Below are 21,941 nucleotides of genomic sequence, written 5' to 3'. Positions count from 1 at the left end.
ATAGGACTTGGAAGACACCAGAGCAGTGGCACGGGGAGAAGCTCTCTGGCCTAGTTCTTCTTAACCTAGAGGTTAACGTGCCTGAAGTTTAGTTGTGTCTCTGCCATTTCTGTGAGCTATGTGCCTTTGTGCAAGTCGTTTGACCTCTCTGAGATGAATCGATCACTCCAGAAATACTGGGTTGCTGCACATAGTCAACATTCTCCAAATGTTTGTTGAATAAATAAGTGAATAAATGCGTGGCTCAGTTGGTTAAGCATCCTACTTCGGCTCAGGTCATGAGCTTGCGGTTCGTGGGTTCCAGCCCTGCATTGGGCTCTGTGCTGATGGCTCAGAGCCTGGAGTCTGCTTCAGATTCTTGTCTCCCTTTCTCTCTGCCCTTCTGCTGCTCTCTCTGTGTCTCTCTGTGTGTCTCAAAAATAAATAAACATTAAAAAAAAAGTAGGTGAATAAATGAATGAGTGAAGGGACTTGCCTAAGGTCACCCTCAGTGGGAGCTGTGCCTGAAGCCCATAGGTATCCAGCCTTGCTCACAGTGAAGATGGCTCTCCTCCACCTCCTCCTCACTCACCGGCCTCAGCACTCGGCACACCTCCTGGAGGATCTGCTCCTGGTTCTGCACGGAGCACAGGACCAGGGTGCAGACCACCACATCCATGGAGCCATCGGCCACCTGCTGCATGTTCTCCCCCGCAGCCACCACGAAGCGCTCGAACTGCAGGTGTCGGTTCTCGGCGACGCTCTTGATCAAGAACTTCTCAAAGTTGGGGTTGGGGTCGATACAAGTCACCCTGCATCCAGCCGGGTAGAACTTGAAGTTGGCCCCGGTGCCGCAGCCCACTTCCAGCAGAGAGAGCTTCCCGGAGGGGCCCGCAAACTCCGGCAGGTTGCTGAAGAGCTCGCGCTTCTTGCTTGTCATCTGTTCATTGTACATCACGGTGAACTTCTCGAGAAGTAGGGGAACCATTTTTTGCATATCTGGTTCCACAAGCCCAGAAGGTTCAGCAGGAACATGGGAAATAGATGTACCAGGATGCAACAGCCTGAGAGAGAAGGTGGCTGAGGACTCTTGGTGTGCAGGAAAGAGAGCACAAACCCCGGGGATGGAGGAGGAGAGCAGGGTGGGGGCAGTGGCACCACCATGGGTAACGTAAGACCCTGCAGACACCCCCAGTAGCACAGAGTTAGCAAATGAGGGATAAACCCAGAAAGGGGGTGTCTCAAGTCCTAATGTTCTGGGGCTCCTACCAGAAAAGAGAGGATAGGAATCTCCAAGAGCATGGCAATGGCCATCTGTCACAATAACTTCAACATCGGCAACAACTCGCATACACCGAGTCTTTAAGTACGTTTTCTAACACTCTCTTCTTCACTACTTAAAAGAACCCATGAGACAGGCACTATTCACTTCCCATCTTATAGAAGAAGCAGCTGAGCCCCACAGAGGTGAACTACAAGGTTGTGCAGCTGGGAAATGACAGTCCAAGAGAAACCAGAAGGCCACGCTGGTGTTGTGTGGTTTCCACTAAGACCGCTGATCTCTTTTAGGGGAGTAACTTCTGACGGAGACCAGAGAGAGTACATGCATAGGGTGATCATGTGGAGAGGATTGGGACAGAACGACCTCACAAAATGTTGTTTTTTGTCACCCCTGGAGGCAGAAATAGCCATTCTCATCGTCTGTAGAAACTTCTCTGGACTAGCCTCCTCTGCCCACCTTTGAGTATCTATCCATATCCTTGCCCATCCTTAGCTCCTTCCTGCCATACAGAGGTGTTTCTCCTCTGAGCCAGGCTGGCCCCATCCGGTAAAGCCAAAACCCTAATTAATTAGCTACCGCCCCCCCCCCCCCCATCTTTAACATCTCTCCTTATGGTCTCTCTCCTTTTCCCCCACCAGCCTGCATCATCAAGTCTTTCCATCCCATGGGAATCCTTTCCTTTACCTCACTTTCCATGCAAGCCAACCCCCCCCCCTTACTTTCTCTTACTGTCAAACTGCATGAGACATTGTAGTGGGTACTCATTGTTCCCACTCCCTCGCCCCATTCAAACTGCAGCCTGCTGACACCTGTCTTCTGCCCCCACAACCCCACTGAAGTGCATGCAGACAGATGGAAAGACAGGCAGAGGGAGAGGAGAATGAGAGGGTGACAGTATTAAGAAGTGGTGACCAAAGAATAGAATGCTCTAGCTGAGGAGGTGAGAGAGGCTGGTGTCCTGGTGGAGAGACTGTCTGTCCTCAGAGCCTGGAGGGAGGAAGAAAAAGGTGGGTGGGGAGGTAAGTTTGGGCAGGGGAGTGAAGGTAAGAGGTTTTTACCAGATGGCCTGATTTTCTCAGTGAAGAAGAATGCTACGTTACTTTGTTGAAGATAAGGGGGGAGGGGGGAGGACACGAAGAGAGTGGAGAAGCTTTGCCATAGCAACTAGGAGGACTGGAAAAGCTTGTTGACCCAAAGCAGAGAGAGGGGCCCAGTAGCAGAGAGGATGTGGCTGAGCCTGGGGACTGTGAGTTGGTGGTGACACCACATCTTGATGGTATGGTCTTCACAGATGTTCTACAGTTTGGAACTCAAGCAGGATTCAGCGTTTAGGGTGAGCGGGGCTCAGCCGGGCTAGGGGTTCAGGTGGAGGAGGCTGAACAGAGTCAGGCCTCAGAGACTGAGGGGTCTGAGAGGTCCAACCTGGACAGAAAGTCTCAAGGAGGGTAGTGGGTGGGGAGAAAACAATAATGGGGTTCAGGCCTGGGGATGCTGGAGAGGCTGAAGAACCCAGCTGCTGAGTGAGATAGCTATGATCAGTCCCATAGAGTGAGGGCAGACTCTCCAAGAGATGGAGCAGTTTAGGGTCTAGAGCGTGGCCACGGGCAGAGACAAGAGGAAAAGTTTGGATGGGAACATCACTGGAATTGAGGATTTAAGGAACGGTCAGGGTGAGATGCTGGGCAGGTTATTACCTGGAGAGTGGGGGTGCCAGGCTGGAGAGGAGCCCCGGGAGCCAGGTGTCAGAGTCCCTGGTGAGTGTGAGGGAGTGGCCAGGAGGTCAGGAGGTGACTGTGGGGACAGCAGGGGCCAGCCACAGGGGAGGGGGTAGACGTGGTGTAGCTGGACAGCATGAGCCTCTTGGGTTTTAAAAAACTGCAGTGATCTGTGCCACCAATATATAAAGGCAAAAGCTCAATCAGCATAGAAAGGATTTTTTTCCCAGTAAATAGCACCTTTTGAATGTACACAGCTTAACCCACCGAATCTCTTCCCACTAATGGGCATTTGTGTTGTTGCCTGTTTTTCGCTGATGGAAACCAAGGGCAGCAGAGACCACGTGTGTGCACTTTTGGTGAGAGCATCTGTAGGATAAATTCTTGGCGGTGGGTGTACTTGGTCAAGGACAAGTGTACTCATTTTATTTGTTTGGTTGATTGAGGTAAGCACAAATGGCTTTAACTTTGAGAGCTATGCCAACTTGCTCTCCAAAGAGGATGCGCCAGTGGGTGATCCCATGAACGAGGGACAAGGCCACATGCTCGCCATCACCGTTACCAAGTTTTGCAGCCTGACAATGTGACGGGGGCATGTGACTTTCCGTATGTTATTCTTATTGTATTTCTTTAATCTGAGTGAGGTGGAGCATTTTGTTTTTCATATTTGCTATTTTCTTCCTTCCTTTCCTTCCCTTCCCTTTCCTTTCCTTCCCTCTCCTCCCCTCCCCTCCCCTCCCCTCCCCTTCCCCTTCCTTCCTTCCTTCCTTCCTTCATTCCTTCCTTCCTTCCTCCCTTCTCCCTCCCTCCCTCCCTCCCTCTCTCTCTCTTTCTTTCTTTCTTTCTTTCTTTTTCCTTTCTCCCTTTCTTTCTTTCTTTTCTTTGTAAGTAATCTAGTGGTTCAACTGCCAGAGTTCAGATCCTGGATTTTCGACATCTTAGCTGTGTGACATTGACCCATTTTCTTAAACTTGTTGTGCTTCTGTCCCCTCTCTTAAAATGGGGACGATGACATTGGGCTGAGGAGCTGTTGTGAGAACTTCAAGGGTGAACAGATGCTGTGTGCTTAGGACAGCGCCAGGCACCTGTAGATTAAGTACCCTGTGCACACTGCCAGCTCATATTATGTGCGTCTGTTACCCACTTTCCTGCTGCGTTGGCTTTTTTTTTTTTTTTTTTACAGGTTCACATAGTCAGGAAAGTAGCCTGTTGGCTGTCATTTATGTTGCTTTCTTGCCTTTCGGTATTTGATTTAAAAAAAAAAAGTATTACATTCCGTGCAGACATGATAAATATTTTTCTTTTTTTTTGTTACGATCGCAAACATTTGCATTCCAAGCTAATGAAAACTGATCATGCCTTTTTTTCTTCTTTAGGAATCAGAGGCTGTGTTTCCAGGGGATGGATGGTGAGCAATGGCTCTGAAAGTGCAGCCAGGAGCCAAAAGAACGTCTCCACCGCCTCCGCCTCAGCCTCCGTGGAGAAGAGCAGCTCATTCCTCCTGCGGGGCAGAGGGGGGGAGCTGCAGCACCACAGTGTCCCCCACCCTCCGCGGGTTTAGTGCAGCCAAACCACTTGCTGGTTCCTAGCTCTCCAGAGGCTCGGTGGGAAGCCAGGCCGGGAGGGAGGGGGCCACTGAGTGTGTGCTTGGTGGGTGTGCTTGGTGTGCTGCGCAGGGAAGGGCCGACTAGGAAAGGCTTCGGGGATTATCTTGTCTTAAGATTCTGCCCCAAATGTCCTAAGGAAGGTCTGTGAAGCCGGCAGAGCCATGGGCTGCGGTGGGAGACTCCGTTCAGATGGCCCGCCGTGCTGTGCACTCGTGTAGGCCGGAATGCGCTCGGCAGCCTCTCGGTGTGGACGGCTCCTCAGGAAGCCGTCCAGAGGGTGCTTATGTGTGCAGCCTGGCACGGAGTGCGCTTGCGGTGCCGGCCTGGAGATGCAGAGGTGGGGGGAGACAGGTGGGCAGGGCTGGAGCTGCTGGGAATACTTCAGGGAGGGGTTGGGGAGGCTGAGGGGTGGATCCGCCAAGCCTTCTTTGAATGTCCTCCCAGCTCCCTCTTGCCATGGAACGCTGGGGTTTCTTCTCTGGTGTAGAAACCATGCTCAGGGAGGGGCAGTGACTTATCCAAGGTCACGAGGCAGGTCACCGGCAGTGTTCTGGTTTGCAAAGATCTCTCAGGCCAGGCTCTACGGGAGAAGTGCAAGGGTGGCTGGGAGCAGGTCCCGTGGGGGCTGCAGGTGGGAGGGGGCAGGAAGGGTTGCAGACCATAGGTGGGGGCCGAGGGGTAGGAGCCTGGGGTGGGAGGTAGCGGGGGAAAAAGAGTTGAGAATGAACCTTGAGGGGTAAGGAAGCGGGAGTGTGTGTGTGTGTGTGTGTGTGTGTGTGTGTGTGTGTATCTGTGTGTGTATGAGTGACAGGGTATGTGTGTGAGCGTGTGGAAAGGAAACAGTTGGTCTCTTTAGCCTGCTTGGGGGTGGGGGCTGGGGGCGAGTGGGCTCCCCACGACGGCAAATATCACAAGGCCAGGAATTCTGTGTGTTCTTCAAACTACAGCTTCCAGGTTACGACTCTCTCTCCCAGACATACACACACACACACCCCATAGCAGAGTCAACCGGAGGTCTCCCTGGGCATCCCTCTGCCTCTGGCCTGAGCTGTCCCAACACCAACACAGAGGAGAGGGAGGGCGGGGGGCGTGAGCCTCTACTGAGAGGGGCTGAGTAGGGGCTGCTGCAAGGTCAGCTTCACTGGAAATCCTTATCTAACTGAAGTGAAAAGCAGGAAGGACATTCCATTCCCACCCTCCTCCACCCAGGATGGCCCCGAGGGCTTGGTCTGAGGTGACAAGCTGGTGGGCTCACTGGGGAGGGGCTGGAGGCCTGTCAGCTGTCTCTTCCAAAGGCTCCTTAGGTGGCCCCTCTAGCTGAACCGGGTCTGGGGAGAATGAGGGCGGGGCCGTACAGAGGGTGCGTGGCAAGCGTGGCTGGAGGCTCCGAGAAACGAAGCCTCTGGAGCCGTCTCTGTCCAGTGCCCCCTGTTCCAGCGCCGTGTTTCTCCCCAACTTGGGCTGGGTCTGACGCTGCTGGGACTTGTTTGGTGGGCGACACGATGAGAGCGGGGGACCTTTAAACAGGAAAATGGCAGCAGTGGAAGATGGGGAGGAGTGTTTGCGTGCAAACACAAACAAGCACGCTCACAGACCTGCCTATAGAAGTGTGCAATTGTGTGTCCACAGACACCCTGCCACATGCTGAAGACAGACTTCCACCTGTACAGGAACGTTGAGACACACACACACACACACACACACACACACACACACACGTCTCAGGTGAGCACACAGAGAAGCCCAGTGGCCTGCAGGTCTGTACACACAGAAGTGTAGACATCCACAAAGTGTCCCAACTACACGCAGGTGTCCCCTTCCTCTCCAGGGACAAAATAAGTGGATAGGAAAGTGACTTAGGGGTAGGGGGAAGCCCGGCCCCAAGGGGACCATTCCCACAGTGTCTCTGGGCTTCAGGTGCCCACTGGAGTGAGGAGAGGGACCAGAAGAGGGGTCGTGCCCCACTTGGCCTACTTTCTATATGGTGGACTTGCCGGGGAAACCAGCCAGGCCAGGGCACCTTGGGGTCAGATTACTCAAGAACTGAGCTGATCCCTCAAGGAGGAACTGAACTTGGGGGTTGGAGGCTGTCAGGGAATGCCTTTCTGGAATGCCTGGGGTGGGGAGCTGGGGGCTGACTCCCGGACTAGAACTTTTTGCCCACCCCTTCCCCCAGTCTTTTACGGCTTGATCTCTCTGCTCTGGCCTCAGGAATCTTGCCCAAGCCTCCTCCCGGAACACTGAACTTGTTTCAGATCTGCTCAGACGGCGGTCTCCCTCCTGCCACTCTGTAGGTCAGCCCGCATCCGGGGCTCTGGGGGTCTATGGCCCTGCGCCCCACTTGGGAGCTTCCGGCTTGGGCCCCAAAGCCCGGCCAGGGCGGAGAGCGGAAGCGTGGCCCGGGGAGGGGCCCGGCGGGCAGCGAAGGGTGGCCGGCGGCCAGCCCCGCCCCTACCTGTGTAAGCCGATCCGCCACCGGAGCCTAGCGGATAAAAGCGACCCGGCCTCGGGAGGTCAGAGAGTTCGGCTCCCTCGCGCCCGCCGCTAGGTCCAGCCCGGTCCAGCCAACATGTCCATCCACTTAAGCTCCCAGGTCTTCAGCTCGCGCTCCGCCGCCTTCCCGGGTCGCGGCGCCCAGGTGCGCCTGAGCTCCGTGCGCCCCGGCGGCGGTGCCTTCAGCAGCAGCAGCCTCTACGGCCTGGGCACCACGCGGGCGCGTGTGCCCGTGCGCTCCACCCACGGGGGCCCGGTGGGCGCCGGCATCCGCGAAGTCACCATCAATCAGAGCCTGCTGGTCCCGCTGCGGATGGACATCGACCCCACCATCCAGCAGGTGCGCCAGGAGGAGCGCGAGCAGATCAAGACCCTCAACAACAAGTTCGCCTCCTTCATCGACAAGGTGAGTCGCCGTACCCGGCCCCAAGCCACGCTCCGGGCCACAGCAGCCACCCCAGCCCAGCCCGCGCGCGGGCCAGGCGCCCGGAGGCCTGGCGTGTTCTCTTTCCGCCACTATCGGAAACCTTTCTCTTTCTCGTGAAGCCTGTGGCTGTTTTTCCCCTTCAGTCTCCAAGCCTCCTCTTCCAGAGAGCTGCCCAAAGCGCCCTGCGTTTTCTTCCCAGGATGTGTGCTTGAGTCTGTCAGGCAGCCGCGGCTGGCGGCGCTGGCGCGTCTGTGAGTGGGCTGCTGGCTTCTTGGGCTGATTCAGGTGGGGAGCTCCAGAGGCCAGGGCCAGGAGTTTCTCTGAGAGGGGGCTGTGTGGCGTCAGAGATGGGGTAGGGGTGATACACTGTTCCCAGCTGAGGAGGTCCTCCCTCCTCCTACTGCTTCTGCTGGGGCAGATGCTGAAAATCAAGGGCTGGAGGGAGGGAGGGAGGCTCCCTGACGTACCTGCCCACTTACCCGGTCCTCCAGACTCCCTTTGGTGGTGGAAGGGAGGCCCTTGGAGAGAGCCCATTTGGGCCCCCCCGTGGGGGTGGGGAGCACACTGAGAGGCCCTGGGGAAGGGCCATTTGGAAGCGTTTTTTCCTGGCTGTTTGGGTCCCACTGGGTTGGGGGAGGGAGTGGGGGAGAGAGAGTGATCGTTGGCAAGGAGAGGAGCAGACTTGACTGGAGGGTCTAGGAAGGGAGCGATGTAGGGCTGGATCAGGAACTAAGGGCTAGCCTAGCTGGACCCCTCTGGCCAGGGCCTCCTGCCTCCCGGGTATAGACCAGACCTTCCCTCCCTTGTTTGGCTGTAGTTCTCTCCTTTCCCCGCCCCCATGCCCTCTCCTTCATCATTCACAAGTATACGTCCTTAAGGTTCTCCTGAAGCCTCCCCAGGCCCGGAATCCTCCCCTGCTGTTGAGCGGTTCTACCTTTCTGTCTGTAGCCCCCCAGGTCCTGCTGCTCCGAGTTGCTAGTTTTGGGGAGGTTGCTTCCCACTCCCAGGCACACTGGAAGCATCCAAGGGGACTTTTGGACCCCAAGCTGAGCATCTAGTAGGTGCTCATTTTGTAGTACCCTGTCCTGAGATCTTGGAAGAAAGGGGAGGCAGAGAGAGGATACTGAGGGAGGTGGCCCAGGACAGACAGGGAGGGGGCAACCCTTCAGGGACGGTGGGGGGAAAGATCATCTGTAGTGTGGCAGGGAACATAGGTGGGAGGGGACACCTTGGTGACCGGGTAGCCCTGACCCCTGGGTCAGGCTTTAAGACACGTAAGACAGAGAGCCCTGGAGGAGGGGACCAAGGGCTGGGGTCCCTGGCTGGGGGAACGGCCCGTGGGAGCCTGGGCTGTGTGGGGTGGGCAGAGACCCTCCCAAGCCCAGTGTGGGCAGCACGGCCTGCCCCTCATGAGCTTCCTCCTCTGTTTTACTCTCAGGTGCGGTTTCTGGAACAGCAGAATAAGCTGCTAGAGACCAAGTGGACCCTGCTGCAGGAGCAGAGGTCGGCCAAGAGCAGTGGCCTCCCCAGCATCTTTGAGACGCACATTGCTGGCCTGCGGAGGCAGCTTGAGGGGCTGCAGCTCGAAGGAGGCCGCCTGGAGGTGGAGCTGCGGAACGTGCAGGACGCGGTAGAAGACTTCAAGAACAAGTACTGACCCCAGTGTGGTGTGCCCTGGTTGGGGCGGGGGGTGGGGGCGTGCACCCGTCATCGGCTGATCCTCAGCAGGCCTTCTCTGGGCTTAGGGGTCAAGTGTGTAGCCGCTCAGTACAGCAACCCTTGAAGGGAAGGCTTTGACCGACACATTCCCTGTCTCTTCGTTCCTCTCTTTGTTCCTGGGGGCTGTTTCCAACTTACTCCCAGGGAAATATCCCCGCTCAGCCCTGACCCGCGCTGTTCTCTCTGGGTGCCTGACCAAGGCTCCAGGAGAGGGTAGGACAGAGGTGTCCTGTGACTGGTGTGCTTCAGAACGTGTGCGACCCTCACAGAATGTTCTAGAAAAGCTCCTCTGTTTCGGTGAGGAGTTAGACACCAGAGAGATTCAGGGTCCTGATGGAGATCATGTGGCAGGTCACTGGGAGAGCTGGGACTTGAATGTCGGGCCCCTGACTCCCAGGAGGAGACACAGAGCCGACTTGGGGCTGAAAGAAGCAAGGAGAGGGAGGGATCGTTGTGAGCCATGGGAGGGTTGCAGAGGCTGAGGGGTGGCTCTGGTCAGCGCAGGAACCAGAGAGGAGGCTGTGGTGGGGCGGGGGCGGGGGGGTCGGCGGTGGGCAGGGCTTGCAGGGACCTGGAAGACTGGGGGTTTAAGGACAAGCCTTTGAGGTGCCCACTGAATTCTCTTTTGTCACCGAATGGAAACCGAAGCCAGAGGCTTGGGCTGGGCCCCACCCTAGCATACTTGCCCAGTGGTGCTGGGAGTAGTGAGTGAGTTCTGTGCTCTGCCCTGGAGGTGCATGACTAAGCCGAGCAGGGCCACTGGCTGTGACCGGAGGTAGAACAAACAAAAAGGCCTCTGTGGAGGGTGCCCACTCCCCTACTTCCCTAGAGCGACAGCCTAGAGCGACAGTCAACAGCAATAATCCCACAGCAGGTGGAGACAGACAGGTGCAGGGCAACCAGCAAGCCTCTGTTGTCATGTGTGTGTGTGTGTGTGTGTGTGTGTGTGTGTGTGTGTATTTGCACGCGCTGACATATACCCTCACTCCAGAGCCTACATGCCAGGTTGAGCTCAGGACTGGGGCCCAGGGAGGCCTGGAAAGGGCACATGGAAGGGCCCAGTGAGCTCCGATTTGTGCGCCCTCTGCTCTCAGTGGCATGGTGCTGAGGCAAGAGTGAACAGATGGCCTTCAGGATATTTCCACAACTATTCTATAGAACCTCAGGGAGCGGGGCGCTGGGGGTCTGGGCTCCTGGAGGGGCCTGCTTGCTCCCCATCATAGCTGCCCTGCTGCCCTCCTGTAGCCCTCGGGCCCTGCTGAGTTCCGGTTTCTGACACCTTTTTTAAAAAGTTTCCAAATAAATGCTGGGTCAGGCTCCAGTGCTCTCTTGCTCTGTGTCCTGAATTGCCAGTGTCCTCCTATGGGTGGGGCTGGCCTCTTGGAACAAGGAGGGATGGGGGGGTTGCCCTGTGGGAGTAGGGTTGGCGCCAGACCACCTAGCTGGGGCCTGGTTCTTCCCCAGAACTTGGCTGCACCCTCTTCCTGATTTCATAAATTGCCTCCGCTTCAGGCTCCTTCTTTGCCTCCTGAGGGTGGGATTAGGCAGTGGTTAGGGCATGGGCCTGGAGTCAGACTGCCTGGGTTTAAGTCTGGGCTTTGCCACTTAGCAGCTTAGTGACTGGACAGATTATGTCCCGCTCTGTGCCTCCTGCTGATCGTGGTACCATTGTTACAGGGTTGTCGTGAGGGTTAAGTGAGCTAATCCGTGGGAAGCACCTAACAGCGCAGGCCCCATTTAAAGGGTCCCTAAGCATGGCTATGACTATTGCTTTTTTGCTCCTAGATTGTGCAGTTTTTGTCCTTTACTTTATATACATTTCCTCCTCTCCCTCCTTTCATCCTGCGTGGAGATTCCTAGCCTTAGGAATAGCTATAAGGGAAAGTCAGGGACATTTGGTTTCACAGCTGACACCCAATTTCCCAGGCGTGTCATTAAGGAGGGGTGAAGCCAATGCAGGGCAGAGTTCCACACCTGGAGAGGAGGGGGGACAGAGGCAAAGCTGCACCCACACCACACACCCTCCTTCTCCTGCAGGTACGAAGATGAAATTAACCGTCGCACGGCTGCTGAGAATGAGTTCGTGGTGCTGAAAAAGGTGAGGGGGCAGACAGGCTGGTGTGGGGGGCATTGTCTGAAAACACATGGGCCAGGGGACCACGTGGCCCTCTCACCTGAGCAGCCAGCCAGTAGGGACCTGTGGCCAAAGTCTGGCCTGAGTACTGGAAGAAGGGAGTGATGAGCCTGGAAAAGGACAGATCTGGAAGCCAGGGCCTCATAGCACAGTCCGTCCTGTGTACTTGTGTATGTGTTTGTGTGCACGTCTGGTGAGTCACTAGACTTGTTTTTGGCCTCGAGGGGTTAGAGCTAAGACCAAAAGATGGAGGTTAGAAGGGGAGATTTCAAGCCCAAATAGGGAAGTGCTCTATCACAGTCAGAACTTTTCATGACAGACAAAGGTTGGCAAATGGCAGGGCTGAAATATTTGCTGAAGGAATGCGACGGGCTGCCTGAGGCAGAGCGATCTCCCTGTCCCTGGAGAAGTGCAAGCCAAGGTTAGAAGGCCTTAGGAATATCTTACAAGGGCTTGATTTCAGATCCTGATTCAGTCCACTCTCTGGGCAACTGTGTTCACGGCCCACCCACGTGAAGACAACCTACCCCAGGGTGCTGGGCCTTTCAAGATTTAGGAGCTTTGGGGATGAATAAAAGCGAGCCTTACCCACGGGAGTTTGGGCACAGGAATGTGTGGCTCCCCAGTGTCACCTGGGCTTGCACTGTTACCTGTGGCTTACCTGTATCACAGTCACCTAAGCTGCGTTTAGGCTGGAGGTCCTCCACATCTACGAGCCTTATCTTGGAGTCTAGATGATTTTGTGCTCTTCTATTTCATAAGAAGTTGAGGCTCACGGAGTTGAGGTGGTTTGTGCAAAGTCACATGGCTAGTAGGTGGTAGAGCCAGGGCTGTGTCCAAACCACCAGTCAGGAGCTGGGAGAGTGCTAGGTTTGGGGCTGGGGGCTGCTTTGGGCTTCTGGTGCCGGGAAGGCAGACACCGGTATGGTGCCTGGAATGATGCATGGAAATGATGTTCCTCACGCAGCCTGGGAGGGCCCAGTAGAGGAGACGTCCTGTGGCCAGGTCACACGGCCTGGAGAACTGCTATGTTTCTTGGCAGTGCCCTGGTGTTTGACCCTGTGGGTTGGACAGAGCTGGCTTGCTCCCATCCCGGCTAAATGGTCCGTGTATGAAGCCATGGTGTCTCTCTACCCCTTCTTGCCACCCCCCCCCCTCCTCGCCCCCCAGGACGTGGACACTGCCTACATGAATAAGGTGGAGTTGGAGGCCAAGTTGGATGCCCTGAATGACGAGATCAACTTCTTCAAGACCCTCTATGAGACGGTAAGGACCTTGGATATGGGAGACGTGTCATGTCTTCCATGTCTTAATCAAGGGGTTTACCCCCTGCCTCTGGGCCGTCTTGGTGTGTGTTGAGTGTGTGTGTAGGACTTATCCTCTTCTTTAACTTTTCTGGATTCAGGAATCCATGGTGGGCAGGGAGTTTAGGAGGGGCTGAGGGTAGCAGAGCAGGGTGGGGTCAGTTAGGATTGGCCTTCTAGAAACATGGGATGACCATTTGTTAGGAGGGGTGTTGGGAGGGGTTGGAAGGAACCAGGAGAATGTCTAGGGAATCCTGGGCTGTGATGGAGTTCAGAGGTGGGCTGGGTGGGGTGGGCAGGGGGTCCTGAGTCAGGAGAGACTGTGGTGCCTAGGAGTTTACGCCCGGAGGGACTGGATGGGTGGCCCCCAAGAACAGGCCACTGTCTACCCCTGTGGTCTCATTCTCTCCTTCTTCCCCTGCCATGGGCTTTCAATTCTTTTTCCACTTGGGGATTTAGAAACTCTCCATTCCTATCAGTGAGAATCTCTGGCCTTCAGCAGAAGATAGGATGGCCAGTCATCTGGCAGGGCTGGTCTGCGACTTTATTATATATGAGGTTAATTATAGACCACTTCTCAACTCCTTTCAGTCTAGCTTTTGTGAACGTCCAGCCTCCATTAGCCCCTCAGTGAATTTCCACGTGTGTTAATGCAGGGGCTGGCTCCTTGGGGTTTCCTTCGGGCATTCTGATCTCTGTGCAGCCCTTCATACGTCTGTTGCATGTTATATATATGTACGTCTATGTACGCATGCGTGCCTACGTATACGTATATGTGTAGTTAATTATTTTCCTCTCATCATGAAAGAAGTACATGCTCATGGCCAAAAATCCAGAAAATTGAGTAAAGCACAAAACAGGTCATTTATCTGTGCTCTTATCATCTTGGTACCTACCTTCTCAGACTTTGCGAACTGTGCCTATACACACAGAGAGATACAGAAATATATATTTCATTTTATTTTTATTTTTTAATGTTTTTATTTATTTTTGAGACAGAGAGAGACAGAGCACGAGCAGGGGAGGGGCATAAAGACAGGGAGACACAGAATCCAAAGCAGACTCCAGGCTCTGAGTGGTCAGCATGGAGCCCGACGTGGGGCTCAAACTCACGAACTGGGAGATCATGACCTGAGCCGAAGTCAGACGCCCAACTGACTGAGCCACCCAGGCGCCCCTAGACATATGTATTTTAAATAAAAACAGGAGTGTATTTTTTTTTCATGTAATGGTGTACCATAGCTATAAGTACAGCCATATCATCCGTTTTGAAGGCTGGAGAGAGTTCCGTTATTGGGTGGGATATTTTATTTTACCCACACCCCCTAGTGATCCACTTCATGACCGAGCTCCTGCCACAGCAGAGCTCCCAGAAGGAGACATTACCGTTGACCACATTCTGTCGCTTCTCTATTGGCTGTGATCCCACCAGACTCTTTTGTTGAGAAGTTACTAATGGGCTCTCTGGGTTGCCACGGGTGGGCGGACTATTTAGCACGTGCTGGGTCTGTGTCCCCTCGCTGCCTGGTGACCCACACCCACTTTGCCTTCCTCTCCCTCTTCTCCCTTTGCCTTCCTCTAGTGTGGCAGTGGGGGGGTCCCAGGATGGGTTGTGGGAACAGGGTGGGGTCATGCCCCAAGTCCTGACATTCTGTCTGGTCCCGGCAGGAGTTGGCAGAGTTGCAGTCCCAGATCTCGGACACGTCCGTGGTCCTGTCCATGGACAACAGCCGCTCCCTGGACCTGGATGGCATCATCGCCGAGGTCAAGGCCCAGTACGAGGAAATCACCAGCCGCAGCCGGGCTGAGGCCGAGGCCTGGTACCAGACCAAGGTGTGAGGCTGCTGAGGGTACTCTTTCCTTCCTGGCAGGATCCTCGGTGTCAGCTTCCCTTACTCCTCACCTGTCTCCAAGCCTCTGGGCCTGGGTCCCACTGTCCTGGCAGGCACCAGTGTTAAGTCTAAGGTACTCTCCAGTGCCTTGGGAAGAAGAAGATGTGAAGGCCAAGTCCCTCCCCAGGAAGAGATCCCAGCCTGATGGGGGGACAGGGCAGAGGAACCTGAAGCACAGAGAGGTTAAGTAATTTGCCTAACTCCACACAGCTAGTAGATGCAAGAGTAGGGACTAGATCCTGGGCCCTAGGCTTCCAGACCGGGGAGGTTTAATCATTGCACATGCCGTGTGGAGGCAGGGCGGCTGACTGTGCAGGTGCTGAGGGAGTGTGCTGGGGTAAACCAGTGTTCTAGAAGAGGGAGCCTGAGGCAGCATGTAAGAGCAGCAGAGGGATGTCTCTGCTGAGATAGGGAATCATCCGTGGGACATAGGTGAGAGCACAGGCATGCCAACAAGGTGACCTGGGTTCAGACTTGCCGTGTGATCCTTGGGCAGTGGCTCCCACTCTCCAGGACTCATTCTTCCCATCTGTAAAATGGGTGGTGCTGATGTTTTTAATAAGTGTGTTTTTAATAGGGGTTTGTTTAACGGGTGAGGATCTCAGACTTCTAGTGATTCTCTGGCACTTGGGACATGATGGGGATGGGTGGAGGCCCAGGACCAATGGCGGTGGGCCCCAGGGAGCCCTCCTCGCCCTTCCTGTCCTGACTGGGAGGAAAGCAAACCTCTGCTATACCCCCCTGCTTGCTGGCAGGGCGTGAAGATTGCTGGGGGTCAGACCGTGGCTTCCTGGGAAGATAAGCTAGGAGGTTTTATCACTCAGAACCTTGGGCCTTCAGTGGATGGGACAAAAGATGAGTTCCCTGTAATCGCTGACCACCCCCTCACCGTACATCTCTGTGTGGCCCTCCAGTTTGAGACCCTCCAGGCCCAGGCTGGGAAGCACAGGGACGACCTCCGGAATACCCGGAATGAGATTGCAGAGATGAGCCGTGCCATCCAGAGGCTGCAGGCTGAGATCGACAGCATTAAGAACCAGGTGGGAACAAGCCCTCCTCCCTGCTCCTTCCTGTTTCTTGGGGCGCGTGAAGGGCAGCCATCTGAGAATGGGGAGCAGGAGGCTCTCCCAGCCCGAAGCTGGTGCAGCTCAAGTCTCACGAGCCCGTGAGATCTCGAGGGCCCTTGTGAGATCTCCAGGAGAGAATGTTCATGGCCAGGTCCTGGCTCAGGCCAAAGGGAGGAGAAGAGTCCTAGCTGGGCACAGAGCCTGTGGAGGGAGCCTCAGACTTCCCAGCCCGAGAAAAACCATCATTCGTTACCAAATTCGTTACCAAATTGGTACTCTCCTTGCACCTCTCTCCAGGTGCAACGTGCTGTACCTGGGAGCTTGCAATCTGCAGGGATTCATGGGACCCAGGCCAGCAGATACCCTTAGTGTGGCTCACAAGGTCCTGTCCCTCACTTCCTACCACTGCCTCTCACCGTGCTCCAGCCACACTAGCCTGCTTCTTGTATCTTGTGTTCGCCAGACACGTTCAGGCTTCAGGGCCTTTGCACTTGGTGTTCCCTCCGCGTGGAACGTGGCTCTCCTAGCTCAGCACGTGGCCACCTCTTCGTCATCCCTGGGGTCTTGGACATAAGTCCTCTTTTCAGAGGTGGCTTCCTCAACCACCAGCCACTCTGTCAGCAATGTGTCTGAAGCTTCCTGAAGCATCTATCACTATCTGAAGTTTTCTGTCTTATTAATTAAGTAGTTGGCAGTCCCCTACCCTCACTGAAATATAAATAATGCCTGGAGAGCAGGACCCTATTTGTCTGACTCACTGCTCCTTCTCAGCACGGGCTGGGGCAGAGGCTTCCCATGATGACAGGCTAAAGGGAGGATGTGTAGCCGGCAAGGGGCAGATGTTGAGGAGCCGGTGGACGGGGGTGGGGTCCAGGCCCTGGCCAAGGTGTGGGGATAGACAGGGCATCGAAGCCTCAGCAGGTGTCTGCAGTGGGGAGGCAGGGGAGGTAATCGGTGCTGCAGCTCCAGAGAGCTCATTTCCAGCTGAGCTGGGGGGGATGGGATGTGCGGGTGATTTACCCAGACATGCCCACCCCTTGGAGCCCTGAAGGCCACTTCACCTGAGGGTGGAGGCTGCCTCCTGGCACAGATGCAGGACTGTGCATCACTGGTGAAGCAAGGCGGCTTCCAGGCCAGGAATAACGTGTGGTGGTTTCCCAAACCCTGCCACATCTGGTTCTCCTCTTGTCCAACAGGGCAGAGCCAGGCCCTGGAGTTGGGGTGACCACCATCGAGGGGCCCAGAGGGGGCGGTATGGCCCTGACCAAGGGGGCACCAGTGTGGACATGAGAGGGTCTCCCGGGAGGATCAGAGGATGGGGAAGGCTGGCAGGGAGGCAGAGCTCACTGGAGACAAGGGAGGGTCCGAGGCAGGGAGTGGCCGGTAAGAGGCAGGGCGAGTGCTGGGCTGCTGGGTAGGGGAGGGAGTGGCAGCTCTCTGAGCTGCACGAGAGGAGGCCCAGGACTAGATAGGTTCCTGGGGCAAGGACTAGCTGCAAACAGAAGGAATGTTCATTCATGCTGGGCCAGAAGTGGCATCTGTCGCTTGGATCCATTGTGGATCCGACCAACCTGGCCAAAACCAGGGGGGCTGTTGATCAGACATTTTAGGTCTGGGGTTCCAAGCAGTGTCTCTCTGCTCCAAGTCCCCCTGTTTCTGGGCCTGTTTTGAAGATGGTTTTTGTTCTTGCCAGCTGCCTGAAATTTGGGGACTCAACGAAGATCCTGTGGCTTTGGATCTCCTCCAGCTGGGGACTGGGGGGATGGGCACGTGTAAATCCTAATAGCATTTATTATTTTCTAAAAATTTTTTAACGTTTACTTATTTCAGAGAGAGAGACAGAGAGACAGAGCATGAGCAGGGGTGGGGCAGAGTGAGAGAGGGAGACACAGATTCCGAAGCAGGCTCCATGCCCTGAGCTGTCCGCAGAGAGCCCGATGTGGGGCTCGAACTCACAAACTGTGAGATCATGACCTGAGCCGAAGTCAGACGCGCAACAAGACTGAGTCACCCAGGCGCCCTGACAGAGCCCATGTATTTAATCCTTGGGATTCCCGGGTGCTGGGGGAGTAGGCTGGTGCCAGGAAAGCCACTGTGAGTGAGTTGCCCTGGAGCTGGCCGGGGAGGCAGGGAGGCAGTGACTGGCGAGGCCTGTCCCCCAGCTCACAGCTGCACTATCGCTTAAAGTGTGCCAAGCTGGAGGCTGCCATTGCAGAAGCCGAAGAACATGGGGAGCTGGCCCTCAAGGATGCGCGTGCCAAGAAGGAGGAGCTGGAGGCCGCCCTGCAGCGGGCCAAGCAGGACATGGCCCGGCAGCTGCGAGAGTACCAGGAGCTCATGAACGTCAAGATAGCTCTGGACATCGAGATTGCCACCTACCGCAAGCTGCTGGAGGGCGAGGAGAGCCGGTGAGGTCACAGAGGCCAGGAAGGGGATCCTTCTGGGGCTCAGTGGGGACTGGGGCTTGCCATTCATTCGTCCGCAGACATTTCCTGTGTACTCTTTTCTGCAAGGCACGGGGCGGGGGGCGGGAAGTGCAGGGAGGGTATAGCTGATGCTTGCTTCTTTGCCCCTGATGAGATGACCTGGCAGTAGGAAAGACCACGTGGTGTAATGCTCAATGAGAAAGTTGGAATAATAACAGCCACTTCATATGTGTGGCCAGGGTCATCTTATTTGACCCTCACAACACATTCAGGTAAGCAGGGCAGGTACTGTTTCTAGTTTACCGAGGGGAAACTGCGGTTCGGTTTTATGACTTGAGGGGGCAAGTCAGGTGTGCAGTCACGCTCTGCTGATTCCTGGTCCAAGCCTCGTCCATGATGCCAGGGTGCTTCTCACTGCATAATTGAGTGCCAAGTCACAGGATATTGACTGAATGTCATGGGGTCCCCGAGATATTTGCATACCTGCTGCCAGAGAGCAGGCCGGGCTGGGTTAGTGTTACAGGAATTCTTCGTGAAAGACTTGGAACCTATGTCCGTGAAGTTGGGCCTTCGTTCTCACCTTGATGGGTTGGTCGATTCATTCAGTCAATTTGCAAGGCTTTAGAGTTGTGCCTTGGGCGAAGGCTAGGGTTTGGAGAGGGTGAGAGGGAACAGCGTGGGCCAAGTCTTGGAAGTAGGACTCATCATGGCTTGCCTTATTGGAAGCCAGCACGGAGATAAGTAATATGTAAGACGCGCTTCTGCCCTTGGGGAGCTTGTACATGGGCCGAGAAGACCAAACATTTGCAGAGGAAGTACCTAGAGACCACTCACTTGCATTGGTAAAATGCTGAATTTACACAAACTTTTTCTTTTGGGAGCATTATTCTGGAGGGGCTGGAGAGAGAGGCTGGAGGATGAATGGAATGGAGAGGAAGGAATTGGAGAATGAGAGAGTGCTAGGGTAGAGTGCCTGGAGGCAGGGAAGAGGAAGAGAAGAAGCATGGTTAAGGATATGAGTCGGGGAAGGAGAGGAGGAAGGGTCTCTGCCATTACAGTTGACCCGTAACCTACCTGGGTTGGCACCCAGGCTTTGTGGGAAGAGGAATTGAACACCAAAGGCCTCTGGGAAGAGAGAGCAGCTGATCTGGGGCACAGGGCACCTCCAGAGCCCAACTCTCCCAGCTATGATGCCTGTCTCTGCACCCTTCTCCACCACAGGAGCAGGGACAGCACTCTCTTGGGAACACATACCGTGGGTCTCTTTTCCTCATATAGCCAGAGGTGGGGACCCTTAGAATGGGGCCTGATCCTTTTCCTTCCGTGGGCAGACGAGCAGGCTGAAGGTCAGGGATGGTGAGTGACATGGCCAAGGTTACGTGGAGAGTGGAAACGTGCCCCCTTGAAAGCCTAATCTCAGTGTCGGTTGCTACCATCGGGGCTTAGATCCTGGTTCTCTGAGAGGAAACGGTCCTCTCTCCACTCTTAGGAGACATGGAGAGGGACTCCTTGTTTTTTTTGTTTTTGTTTATCCCTTAACCCCTCGACTCTTCCCAGGGGCAGGTCTAGGATTTGTGGTCTTAGGAACTCATGTACTTTGGGGTGCCTTCTTTTAAGAATACAGAGTTACAAATACACAATTGCACAAAAACAAATATTTAGTTAGGATGAGAAAAGAAAAATCACACGAATCGCTAGTCTTAGACATTCAGGTCTCTTCCTTCTGAGTTCTTCAGGCATGGCACCAGAAACTGTTTCATGAAATCACTGCCTAATTGCAACCTGGCTTCCCTCCCCACCCACAACTGTTAGCAACTCCCAGCGCTTGAAGGGCCCAGTTGAGCAAGGGGCCTGGAAGCTTCCTGGCATATCCTTTTCTTGAACTTGGCCTTTGCTCCGCCCCCTTCCTGGACTTGGGGGTGATGAGGCCAGCTGGGCTCTCCTCACTCCTTCTACCAAAGTGAGGTCTCCCCTCCCCACTGCAGAGTAAACTCAACCCTAAGGCCAAGGGCTTGGTGACAATGGAGTGAGTCACAAAACAAACACATCGTCCAGCTGTCTCCCTTGGCTTTTCTATTTCCAGTATAGGCTGCTTAAAGCCATCCCGACCACCTTCTGCTCCGTCCTCCGTCCCTGCCTCAGCGACCCTTGTGAAATCTCCAATTCACTAATTATTTCAATACAGACTGAGCAATTACTACATGTCAGACTTCACACAAGGGGCCAGAGATCCAAGAATCAATAAGCCACAACCCGCTTTGAGGATTTTATGATTTGGTTAGGGGAGGCAGCTGTCTTCATAAATAATAACAGTTCCCATCCACCGAGTCCTGTGTGCCCAGGGCTCTAGGTAAATGATATTATTAAGCCTTCACAAACAAGTCTGAGGTTGGGACTAAGTTGACCCCAGTTTAGAAGTGAGAAAATGGAGGCTCTGAGACATTGCCCAAGGTCACGTAGCCTTCCGCAGTGGGGACAGAGGAAGGAATACCGGTCCTGCCTGGTGCCTGGATGGAGGGGCCTGGGACTGCTTCCTCCAGCTCTGAGGAAAGAGTCACTCTCACAGGTCTCTCTCCTCTGCCCCCAGGTTGGCCGGAGATGGAGTAGGAGCTGTGAACATCTGTAAGTCCTTGGCTGTGGCCATTTCCTGCGCTGTCCGGGCTAGATTGGGTCTTACAGGATAGCACATGGGCTTGAGGGCCTGGCCTTGTCTGGGACAGGAGCTTCTTTCCCTCACCAGCTTTTAGCAGGTGCCCTGAGGCTCCCAGCCAGTCGGGCTCAATGGCCCAGGGAAGCCCTGCAAGAGGGCAGAGTGGGGCGGGGGAAACCCGTGGTGCATTGTCCCTTGCATGGTCCCAGGCTCCTTCTGGGCCTGCTGGAAGAGGGTGGTGGGGGGTGGGGTCAGGCAGTGGGGAGGGGGAGGGGCAGGTACTGCAGGAGGGGAGGGTGGAGTGAGGGGTGGGGCCTCAGGTGGTGGGCCGGTGCTGATGAGCCCTCCTCCCGTTTCTCTCCTTTCTCTCACAGCCGTGGTGAACTCCACCGGTGGAGGTGGCAGCGGGCTGGCCGGGCTGGCCTTCAGGGGAACCATGGGCAGCAATGCCCTGAGCTTTTCGAGCGGCGGAGGGCCCGGGGCCATCAAGTCCTATTCCACCAGGACCTCAGCCACCACCCACAGGAGCGTCCGAAAATGAGCTCTGCTGTGTGGAGACCCACAGCCCTGCCCCCCCTCCCCCCCAAGGTCACAGGAGGACTCCCATCACGGGTCCCAAGAGGGCCAGGCAGTCTGAAAAGTGATGTCAGAATAGCTTCCAATAAAGCAGCCTTTCGGAAGCCAGGGTGAGCCCCATCCTGGCCCCTGGGATCCTGGCTTCATCAGCTGGTTGGGGAGGCATGGGGAGGAAGGGGCCCCAGAGAGGATGGCGTCTGCTGTGAACACGGAGAAGCCACTTGTGCAGGTGACTGGGAAAGCACACTGGTGACCTGGTGGTGGTGCTCTGAGGGGCGTGGCTCTTAGCCGGTGTGAGGCCTTGGCCTCCTCCCAGGGCTGGGACTGAGTCCAGCTCCTCTCCTGAAGCCCAGAAACATCCCAGGAAGTCTGGCTCTGCCAGGAAGTGGGCGTTGAAGCCTTCTCCTGCTGGGAGAGTGGAGGGCTGTTTGCACACCCCCACCCCCATGCCCTGTGCTGCCAGAGTTCATTCCTTGCTGTGAGAAGGCCCAGACATTCAGCTGCCGCAGGCCTGGGTTTCAGATGCACCAGCCAGCTCGCGCCCTTGGCCCTTGCTGGTGCTGGGTCTGCCCGGCCCTCAGGTCCTGGACGGGCTCTCTGGGTCTGGGATTCTGTGCGGGTGATGATGGCAGTGGGAGGAGGCCTGTGTGTGTTTGGGAGGGGGAGGGGT

At 55.5% G+C, this 21,941-nt stretch overlaps 2 protein-coding genes across 2 annotated transcripts; one reads left to right on the top strand and one right to left on the bottom strand.

Moving 5' to 3' along the window:
• Positions 1-438: 438 nt before the first annotated feature.
• Positions 439-1,366, bottom strand: LOC109249155 (putative methyltransferase-like protein 7A). The gene is given in 2 exon segments (XM_053895705.1): positions 439-951; positions 954-1,366. Coding segments are annotated over 2 exon segments (654 nt in total). The 5' UTR covers positions 1,144-1,366; the 3' UTR covers positions 439-487.
• Positions 1,367-7,045: 5,679 nt separating this feature from the next.
• On the top strand, positions 7,046-21,406 carry KRT7 (keratin 7). Its single transcript, XM_019419452.2, has 9 exons — positions 7,046-7,482; positions 8,942-9,153; positions 11,260-11,320; positions 12,527-12,622; positions 14,329-14,493; positions 15,467-15,592; positions 17,807-18,027; positions 20,633-20,667; positions 21,070-21,406. The coding sequence occupies exons 1-9, from the start codon at positions 7,153-7,155 to the stop codon at positions 21,234-21,236; spliced, it is 1,413 nt and encodes a 470-aa protein (XP_019274997.1). The 5' UTR covers positions 7,046-7,152; the 3' UTR covers positions 21,237-21,406.
• Positions 21,407-21,941: the final 535 nt, after the last annotated feature.

Source organism: Panthera pardus, unplaced genomic scaffold (genome assembly GCF_024362965.1).
Source record: "Panthera pardus isolate Hobbes unplaced genomic scaffold, ASM2436296v1 HiC_scaffold_6, whole genome shotgun sequence".
NCBI classification, from domain to species: Eukaryota; Metazoa; Chordata; class Mammalia; order Carnivora; family Felidae; genus Panthera; species Panthera pardus.
Note: the sequence above shows the minus strand (reverse complement) of the source record. Positions and strands in the feature narration are given on the sequence as shown.